Below are 10,244 nucleotides of genomic sequence, written 5' to 3' on the forward strand. Positions count from 1 at the left end.
TGGTTAACTTAAATAACTAAAACTTGAGGTGGGTTGGGAAAGTAAAGTAAAACGCTAGGAGGCTAGGTGGTGGAATTAGGGAGCTCATGCTTATCTAATATTACTTAACCCTAAAGCCTCTTTGTGAGTCTTCATATGCATACTCCTTGGTTATTAATCATTCGTGTAAGTCTTGCGAGTACCTTTGTACTCATGTTGCTTTATTATACTAAGTTGCAGATCAGCCGGAAGTGGTGTTTGGCTATTTCTACCCCGCCGAATCCGGCACGGGTGAGGAGTAGACCGATGCGGTTAATGGTGTCCTTGAGCAAGATGCTATTATTCTTTATTGTTATGTTTTCCGCTGCGTATCGTACTTGGGATTATCATGATAAACATTAAACTCGATGGTTTTATCCCTTTATAATGTTATTTGTGAGCCTGAGGCTTGTATCCCTTATTTGAACCTTTAAATTTTGGATTTGGAACCCTCTCTTATATTAATGTTGTAATGGCTAGTTGTTTAACTTTGTATTAAAACTTGCTCTTGTGGATCATCGGTGATGTATGAGCTTGTGATGGTACGTGCTTGTGCATGATCTTGGGCATATATTGGAGCATATACCGGGACTACCGGGTTTAATATCATTTTTGGCGAATAATAAGTTGGTCCTTGATAGTTTAGATGTAGGTTAACCCGTGACGCGCTATCTGTGCGAGCGCGTGTTAGCTCTCATCTTGATGATAAGGACTGACGGTTTCACTTAAAATGATGTTAAATTGGGCGGTTCTCACAGTCACGCTTATAGAACTTAAAGCGTGCTAGCCAATGAAAAACCAACATGATGGCTAGCTGGCGTGTTTTGAGGGGAAAGAAAGAAAGTAGTAGAGGAATCATCATAAGAGTCGATTGATCCGGTCATGAGGTGGTTAATTTTTTTCTGCAAGTATTCTCTGATCTACTAGTCATCTTCTCTCTCACAGCAGCGAATCTCATCTACAAAAGGCATTCCAGAGGAGGACAAACAAGAAAGATGCGTACGAGCGTACCAGGATCTCGAGGTCGGTGCAACCACTTGATATGCATCACTTGTTACTTTGGACGGGCTTTCTGACGGGAGACAAAACAAATCACGTCGTTCGGTAAGCCCTAGTAAGCTACTATCCACGTACGGAGAAGCGGCCGTTTTGGCAGCTAGCTTGCGGCTGCGACTGATGGAGGGTAGGGCACAAGTGTCTTGGGGTACGGTTCTCATTTTGGCCCCTTGGAGCACAGCAGTTTCTTTTCTCAAACTCGCAGAACTGAATCGTGTTTTTTCCTTTTTCTTTTCTAAACCATTTACATGAAATCGTGCCTCAGTGCCTGTCATGTTCCAAACAGGCCCTTTACATTTGCTGTTCTCTGCTTCTGGCTTCTCTCTGTCTCTCAGTCTGTTCAAATTAATTTGATTTACCTTGACTGTCTCAATTACCAAATGTGAAAAAAATCTTTTGAACCACCCAAAAAAAGAAATGCAGAGTACTCCTATACAACATCTCATCGCTGTATATTGACGATTGATTATTGAACTATACTGAGTTTTTCAAAAAAAAAAATAAATTATTGAACTCTACTGTGAGTCTATAATATTTTTTTAGTGCTCTCGAGCTACACCTATGGATGCGCTACAGCAAGCAGCTAGCTCTCTGTCCATCGATCTATTTCGCGTTAAAAATAGCCTGCGGGCGGTATGCCTTTTTCATGGCCAACCCAACCTAATATTTGGCTTGAATAATGCAAGATTATATGTATCATCTGTGCTTTGAGGATGATAGCCAGCTTTTGATTGATTTTGTGGATATAAATGCTCATTTGCTGTAACCAACTAGAGTTTCTCAAGGTTAAAGCCCGGCCCGGCCACTCCTTAACTAGATGAGTGAGGCTGCTTGTTGATTTCAACTTTGCTTTCAGGTCTCTTTCTTTTGACAAGCTCTTAAGACTCCTTTCCCCTACAGCACCGGACCGGACCGGAGGAGGGGAAGATCACCTAGTGAACACCTGTGGCTTTGTACTCTTTTGTCTCCATGCGTTTAGGTGAGATAGAGATTAGCTCAAGCATCACTGTGTGTAGTAGGTAACCACCAACGTATATATGTATGCGTGGGAGAAAGTGATGCTACGCTGTGTAGTAGGTGACATAGAGATTAGCTCAAGCATCACTGTATGTAGTAGGTAACCACCAATGTATATACGTATGTGTAGTTAGGACTGTTTCAGTTCATGAAACAAGCAACGGGAGAATTAAAAACATTATATCATGAGTGTACTCTAGCGTCTAGCAGCCTCTCTGTGATTGACTTAGCAAGCATGACGACTGCTAGCAGGGTAGGTGTTCTTCCCTTCCGTATGTAATACGTTTTTCATAACCATATCTAGCAACCTAGCTTACTCACGATGTGGGCTTGGTTATCTATAAACTTTGTCCAGAATATTTGTCCGTTCCTCTATCTGTTGATGAGTAGCATCCAACAAACTTTAATTACTGAACAAATTACCGGGAGATGACGACACATCTTCAGTTCTTCAGGGATTGGCAAGACCTCCAAATTAAAGGAGAAGCGTTACAAAAACAGATTGGTTCAGTTGATCTAATATGAAGAGGAGAGAAAAGAAACATCTTATTAATGGACGATGTAGCTAGGAGTGAAGATCGAAGACCCCCATAAGATCATATCGCCTCGCAGCAACCCTCATGATAGATCACCACCAGCTAGCTATATATCCCATTCCCAGGAGCGCAGTGCGGGGAATTTGTGTCAGATAAAAACAGACCCAAGTATTAATTAACCCATGCGCTGACAGTCAGTAGCTGATCGACTCAGCGACTTGAACAGAGTCCACGTTAGCTTGCTTGCTCCAAAATGTGTCCATGTTAGAATTTTATCAATGCGGATAAGAGAATAGATGGGAGAGAAAAAAAATTGTCCCTACGACCATCCGTACGAGCAGGGGACGATCGAATTCCAGTAAGAACATAGTGCAGGATTACAGCACGCAAGGGCCGCGGGGACGGATCGATAGGGAGGCCACGGCTTCCCTTGTTCAGTCATCCAAGATAGGCTTTGGCGCCTTCCCGTGCCGACCTCCCCCCACATGCCTATCATCCAGTGATCCAGCCATGCGTGCCCGCATCTCTAGCTTCGTCGCTTCGTCGTCAATACTGGTTGTGCTCCATTCGCCTGGTCGCCTGGATCTGCGTCAAGTCTGAACGCAATGCATGCTTATGTATACGTATATATGATACTTCCTCCATTTTAAAATATATGTTATTTTATTTTTTTTAAATTTATAGAATTTGCTATGTATCTAAATATAATGTATGTCTAGATGTATAAGCAAAAGTTATGAATCTAAAAACTTAAAATAACCTATATTTTAGAACGGATGGAGTACTATACTACACCATACATCACGGAATACGTGTCATGTTCTCTGAATCATGCTACGTACGTACGTAGACCTTCCCTTAGTTCCTGAATTGCATTGGAGAGAAGAATTTTGCCAGATTTTGAGAGAAGATTTTGCCAAGATTCGAGGGAGATATTGTTTGAGTTGGTCGGATAGCGTGTGCTTTTGTGATGCTGGCATATGCTGCCATAGAATTGCTTACTCAGATGCTAATAGGATTACAGATATAGAGTGGCTACACACGTGGGACTAGCAGCCAAAGTGTCACACAGTCATATTTTGTAAAACCGTATATCTAAATCAAAATTCGATTGCACCACTGTGTTCCTTGCGACAAAATCTTCAAAACAAGATCACACTTGGATAATTTTTTTGGAACATTTTTTGAACGCGGAACTATTTTTTTAAGCTGGAAAAAAATATTTCGCCTTGTGTGATGGTTTGACTGGCAATCACACGTATGACTCCTAATATTTTGGCAGATACACTTGCGAAATACGAGTACTTCCGCCCAACCGTTTTCTTTGAAATAAATGCGGCTGTTATTACATTCCATTTGAATTTTCTCCAACAGCTGATGCGACCTTCCTCTGCTTAGTTCTGGTCTTGCATGAGAAATCGCACGCGTTGGTTGCCGTGTAAGCATCTTTCTCTTAGATCATTTAGTATTTGAGTGGATACAAAAACCACCTTAGACTGATGGTCGTGGCCATATTTGATCGTCTCCGCTGTTCATATTCAAATTCTGATGAGGACAATATAGGCACGTCATCACAGTTCTTGACTTTCAGAGGTTTTAATCCGGCGCGTACGTACGTGTTCCCGATGCAGATGTGACAATTAATAAGCATGCACTGCACCCAGCACCCTGTTACAATTACAGAAATAGTGTACATACGTGTGCCTACATCTAGCAGACTAGCAACCCCCTCTCCTTTATAAATCCACCCCGTGGCAGGCATGATCTGCAGTTCAAACCAAAGCAAGTGGTAGCTCTCCCACTCCCAACTCCCTCTCTGCTCTCTCTCGCGCGCACTCACGTCAACATGGTCAAGGAAGGCACCACCGGCGGCGGCGCGGTGACTATCACGGCCGTTACGACGGTGGCGCCGGCGCTGCCGGTGCAGGAGCACCGCCTGCCGCTGTCGAACCTGGACCTCATCCTGCCGCCCATCGACGTCGGCGTCTTCTTCTGCTACGCGGCCCCCGGCGGCGTCGCCGCCGCGGTCCTCAAGGCGGCGCTGGCCAAGACGCTGGTGGCGTACTACCCGCTGGCCGGGGAGGTGGTGGCCAACGCGGCGGGCGAGCCGGAGCTGCTGTGCAGCGGCCGCGGGGTGGACGTCGCGGAGGCCAGCGCCGATGGCGGCGCCGTGATGCGGGACCTACGGCTGGGCCGCCCCGACGAGAGCGTCGAGCAGCTCGTGCCCAAGAAGAAGGCCGGCGTCATGTCCGTGCAGGTCCGATCAATTCAAATTTTCATCTCTAGAAAATAAAAATAAAAATGAACCATCGATAGTAATTAGTAACAAGCTAACATGCACGGCTATTATATTACAAACATGCACAAAACTACTTGGAAAAATAGAACCGGACGGAACTGGTTATATCTAACCGTCTGATCATGGTGAAAAGCGGTAGTAAGATCGATCAGTTTCTGGTGGCTCAACGTGGACGATGATTTACGTTCGTAGATAGAGAATGCACTTGTCAGTAACCATGCAAGTGTTTCCTGCACGGCTCCGTCTACGGCACAGGGTTGCTGAAAAAGAGAAAACCTACACGAGAAACTGATGACGCGGTAAGAATGTGCGTGCATGCAGTACACCTGCCTACCTGAGCCAGCTGGTTACCAGCGTGTACGGTTACAGAGTTTTGTGGATGACCAACACGCACAAAGATTCATCTCGACCCAAACAAACTTCATCTCGTAAGCTAAAAAGGTGATCTTTCACAGCTTTTTGGAGAGATTCCATGTTGGCAGTCAACTACCTCAATCATATCCGCCTCCAAGGCTCCAACTACACATTCTTTAAAAATATGTTACGCCATCACTTCACGAAGTATCCGATCCGCTTTGCACCGAAACCTTCATTTTCCTATGTCCACGACCGTAGAATTTTCTACCTTGCATTGGTACGTATGCCACTTTCAAGCTTCACCAATCATCCTACCAACTTTTAATATAAATTTCTACATTGCCCTGTTTGTCTGGTAGCCTAGGATCATCCACGTGTGCAGGATATTTTCTTCTGACTAGCTAACTAGACTAATAACTTATGGACATGAAAAAACGACGCTAGAACTCCGTGTATGTATGAATGCAGTATACACATATATACGTAACTTGGTCAAGTTTTTGTATCGAGCCAAAGTTAGATTCGGTCCGGTGTTTAGATTATGCTACGCATTCACTATGTTGCACCAAATACACAAATGCACACTCACAATTACGAGCACCTTCGAAAAATTGGACTAGCAGGTTTTAAGATTGACGAACCACACTTATCTAGCTAGCTATCGAAAAATAATGCAGATCATTTACCACTATAAAATAATATAGTTAGCCAGTATAATAAAATAAGAAAAATGAGTGTTCGTGCTGACTCGAGGACAATAATCTGCTAGGTGGGTAGGTTCCGCCACTAGAATTTGTTCACAATTTTACCTAACTTAGTTAAACTTAATATAGAGATTTGCAGCTCGCGACCGTGCCGAAGCATTAGGTTCAGTTAACACTTAATTAAGGTCACTGTTAGCAAGCACAATTATTTGCGACCATGAACAGAAACAAGAGGAAGCAAGCACCGTGCTAGCCGACTAATTCTTATGAACTATTATTGCAAATTACTAGTACATGAACTAGCTATAATCATGACATCATCATTCACCACTGGTCTGCTAGCACATGCACGCAGGTGACAAAGTTCAGGTGCGGCGGCGCCGTCGTCGGCTGCACTTTCGACCACCGCGTCTGCGACGCCTACTCCTTCAACATGTTCCTCGTCGCGTGGGCCGCGGCCGCCCGTACTGGAAGCCCCGCGCCGCCGGCCCCGTCCTTCCGCCGCTCGTTCCTCGCGCCTAGTAATCCAGCGCCACCGTGCGCCGGCACCCTCGCAGACCGCCTCTTCGTCCCCATCAGCCGCGCGCCGGCCCCGCCGGACGCCGCCGCCGCCAACCGCATCTACCGCGTGGCCGCCGCCGACGTGGCGGCGCTGCAGGCCGCGGCGGGTCCCGGGCGCACGAAGCTGGAGGCGTTCACGGCGCACCTGTGGCGGCTGCACGCCCTGGCGGCCTCCCGGCGCGGGATCGGCTCGTGCTGCATGGGCGTGGTCGTGGACGGGCGCGCCCGCCTCCGCGGCGACGGCGCCATGCGGGGCTACTTCGGAAACGTGCTGACCATCCCCTACGGCGTCCTGAGCGCCGGCGCCCTGCGCGGCGCGGCGCTCGCGGACGTGGCGCGCGACGTGCACCGGTGGGTGGCGGAGGCGGCGACGGGGGACCACTTCCGCGAGCTGGTGGACTGGGTGGAGGCGCGGCGGCCCGAGGCGACGGTGGCGAGGGCGTACCTGGGCCGCGGCGAGGGCGGCGAGGGCGCGACGGCCTGCGTGGTGTCGTCCGGGACGCGGCTCCCCCTGGGGGAGGTGGACTTCGGGTGGGGCCGGCCGGCGTTCGCGTCGTACCACTTCCCCTGGCAGGGGGGCGCCGGGTACGTGATGCCGATGCCGAGCGCGCGCGGGGACGGCGACTGGGTGGTGTACGTGCACGCGGCGCCGGAGGTGGTGGAGGCGATGGAGGAGGAGCCGACGGTGTTCAGGGCGCTGGACAGCGGCTACATGTTCGGGTGAAGCGCCTGGCCGCCGGCGCCGGCTGGGAAGATGTCGGAAGAACGAGGTGGCGCCATCGTGACACCGTGCGTGTGTGTCTAGTTCGTGTTATTACGTTGCTGTAGGGCTCCGTCCATCAGTGTGCGTGTGTGCTGTATGTGACTATGCCGTTGTGACTAACTAATACTCCAATTTGGCAATAAGCGTGGTATATATTTGTATCACATTACCTGATCAATGGGAGCACCTTGCCTTGTGTCGGGTGATTATTTGGTTGTCGTATTCAAAACCACATGCATGGGCACGCGAATTCTAGTTTGCTCCGAGGTATTTGGGCCTCGATTGTTCAGTCGGGGATTGGGTCATGAGCGTCTAAAGGCCTTTGGGTTTGCGGTTTGCCCAGAAAAAAAAAGGGCCTTTGGGTTTGGACGTAAAGTATTTTCACTATTATATTTTTTTTGCGGAATAATTTGTTCTTGAAAAACTAGGGTGTCTGGAGCATTAAACCTTGTATGTTGTTTTTTTACTAAACTCTTGTCGTTTTAAAATTTTATAAACTCTATACCCATGCTTTTAAGCCATGAACGGTACACGTTCTGACATTAAATTGTAGCTTCTTGATAGCATACTTTTTTTTTCTTTGTTCTAAAGCAACAACATCCAAATAGGCTCTAAGCTGCCGGTCCACCCGGGCTTACCTCATAAGCATGGCTTTGTACTTTGTAGACCTGCGCTTGAACGTTATAGCAGATTATTTGGCTTCTGGTCAGAGAAGCTTAGTTGTTCTTAAGAGACAAATTGTTTTGTACTCCTTATTAAGAGACATTGACTAACATCTACACATTTCATGATCTATTTCAATGTAAACAAAACTACAAGGATTCTACCGCTCCCAAAACAGACTCTGCAAAAAATAAACGTGAGTTTAGAAAGTTCTAGGACCCATCCATTTGCAAACCAAAAACCAAAGGTGTTTCAGTGGCCAACATGGGTACCCGGTACGCACTAATAGAGCCGTTGGATGGGCCATTTATCGATGCTGCCCGTTGTTGTTGCACCTAACGTTTCTCACTCTCTCTCTCAGTGTGACCATCATCTCTGCCTGCGCAGTGCGCGCGCACGACGCAACGATCTGCCGATCAGACGAGACGTGACTGATCGACGACAGTGCGATCAAGCGAGCTAGGTAGGCTCCCTCGCTCGCTGATCTCTGCGTCCCCATCCCATCCTAGGCGGATCAACGCAGGGGACGCCGCAACGCCATTGCTCGTGGGCTTGGGGCGGCTCTCCTACGATTCGGCATCACTGCAGCTGAAAGACGCTGCCGATGATGGTGCTCGATCATCTATATCAGGATCTCGCACGAATTTGGTTGGTGCGGGGGAGCGATCTGCTGGAGTGTGCCTGCACGGCTACGCCCCATCGTCTCCCGAAAGCTAGCTCCAAGCCCGATCGCGCGCGCGCGTGGCGTGCGTGCATAATTGGATCCGAGAACTGCAAGTAGGGTTGGTGACGATGGATCATCAGAAGTTCATTACCGACAATAATCGCGTGCTTGGAGTCGTCTAGGAAACCATGATCGGGCAGGGCCACTCACAGCAGGCACAGCGTACCTAAGTTGATAGCCCCTGGTCGATGCGACGACAGTGCAGAAGGCAGGTGTACACTTGCTAACATTAGTACACAGCATCCAGACACGTTGAGGGAAAAACTTCTTCACCTGTCCGCTTGCAACAACCAGTGCTAGCTGCTAGCTGCAGCAGCTGTCACCATTGTTCCAAGCTAATCCGTAGCCATCGTGATGCGACTGCCCTGTTGAATCGCCGATGATTAATCGGAATGTCACCGACAGGTTATCAAGGTCTCACCAGGCCGGCGCAGCAAATAATCGAGCTTCCACAACAAGCAGGGGACCGAGAGAAACCAACCTGTCGGTTTGGGACGCGTTAGATAGCTGCTAGGGACGACGACGGAGAAAGAAGCAGCAGAGAGACGGAATCTCAGCTAGCATTGGTTTTGACTTTCGACGAGCGCTACTAGCTCGATGGAGTGGCGCGCGTACCTAGTAGGTGGCTGTTCCTGTTGACGCACGTCCGAACCTCTTTCACCGGGCGAAGCAAGCAATACGGTTACCCCAGCTACCGGTCCTTGATCCGAATTCTTAAGGCGTCCAAGGCGCCGGCCACCTTTTTTTTTTCCGGACGACCATCCGAGGCCACCTTTCGCTGTGACCCGACCTGACCCTAGCTAGCTCTCGTGCATGGGAGGAATGGTTGTTAAATTTGCTTCGTTTTAGTGTGTCGTCGCATGCGTGCATTTGGCTCGGACGACTGACGATGCTGAACTACAAACAAGGTGTCCTCTCTCTATCTCTCCGCCGGATCGAGAGGAAAAGACAGGATCTTTTCTTTCTGGCTACCCGTCTTCGTCACCGTCAGCGCACGCCACGTCCCCCTTTAACATCGCGACAAGGGAGGGCGCCGGCGCGCACGACGCCGCTGCGTGCCGCCCGCGACCACGGTGACCGGCCGGCCATGCCAGCCCGGCGGCAGAGGACGCAGCGTGGGATCGTGCTCGCGACGGTCAGACGGGTACGGTGTGGCCGCATGCGGTTCCCGGAGCGCCATTTGTGGCTTCTTCAAGCTTGCCACCAGTAGTAGAGCTCGCATGCGTGCGAACTTGTGAAGTCCACACCCACTCCACCCCAAAAAAAGGTGCGCAGTTCCTTTACATAATCTCCAAATTTCATGCGAAGCCAGCAGGGCCAGATAATATTATTCTCTGGCTGGCTGGCTGGCTTGCTTGTCTGGAGTCCGGAGGCTGAGGTCGCATCCAAAACCATCCACACCGTGTCACAGTCACTCGAGCAGCTGTCTCTTACCTGCTTGCTGTGGGCGCGCGCGGGCGACGGGCAACCTGACGCGAGCGTGGTAGGGCCGTACGAGTGGTTGCTCGGTTCAGTTCAGCGGCCTCGATCTCAACTTTGATCCTAT

General features: G+C 49.1%; 1 protein-coding gene across 1 annotated transcript; it reads left to right on the plus strand.

The window, feature by feature from the left end:
* The first annotated feature begins 4,356 nt into the window (after positions 1–4,356).
* On the plus strand, positions 4,357–7,521 carry LOC112901741 (hydroxycinnamoyltransferase 2-like). The gene is made up of 2 exons (XM_025970711.1): positions 4,357–4,884; positions 6,343–7,521. The coding sequence occupies exons 1-2, from the start codon at positions 4,474–4,476 to the stop codon at positions 7,270–7,272; spliced, it is 1,341 nt and encodes a 446-aa protein (XP_025826496.1). The 5' UTR covers positions 4,357–4,473; the 3' UTR covers positions 7,273–7,521.
* Positions 7,522–10,244: the final 2,723 nt, after the last annotated feature.

The sequence above is a fragment of the Panicum hallii genome, chromosome 7 (genome assembly GCF_002211085.1).
Source record: "Panicum hallii strain FIL2 chromosome 7, PHallii_v3.1, whole genome shotgun sequence".
Classification (NCBI taxonomy): domain Eukaryota; kingdom Viridiplantae; phylum Streptophyta; class Magnoliopsida; order Poales; family Poaceae; genus Panicum; species Panicum hallii.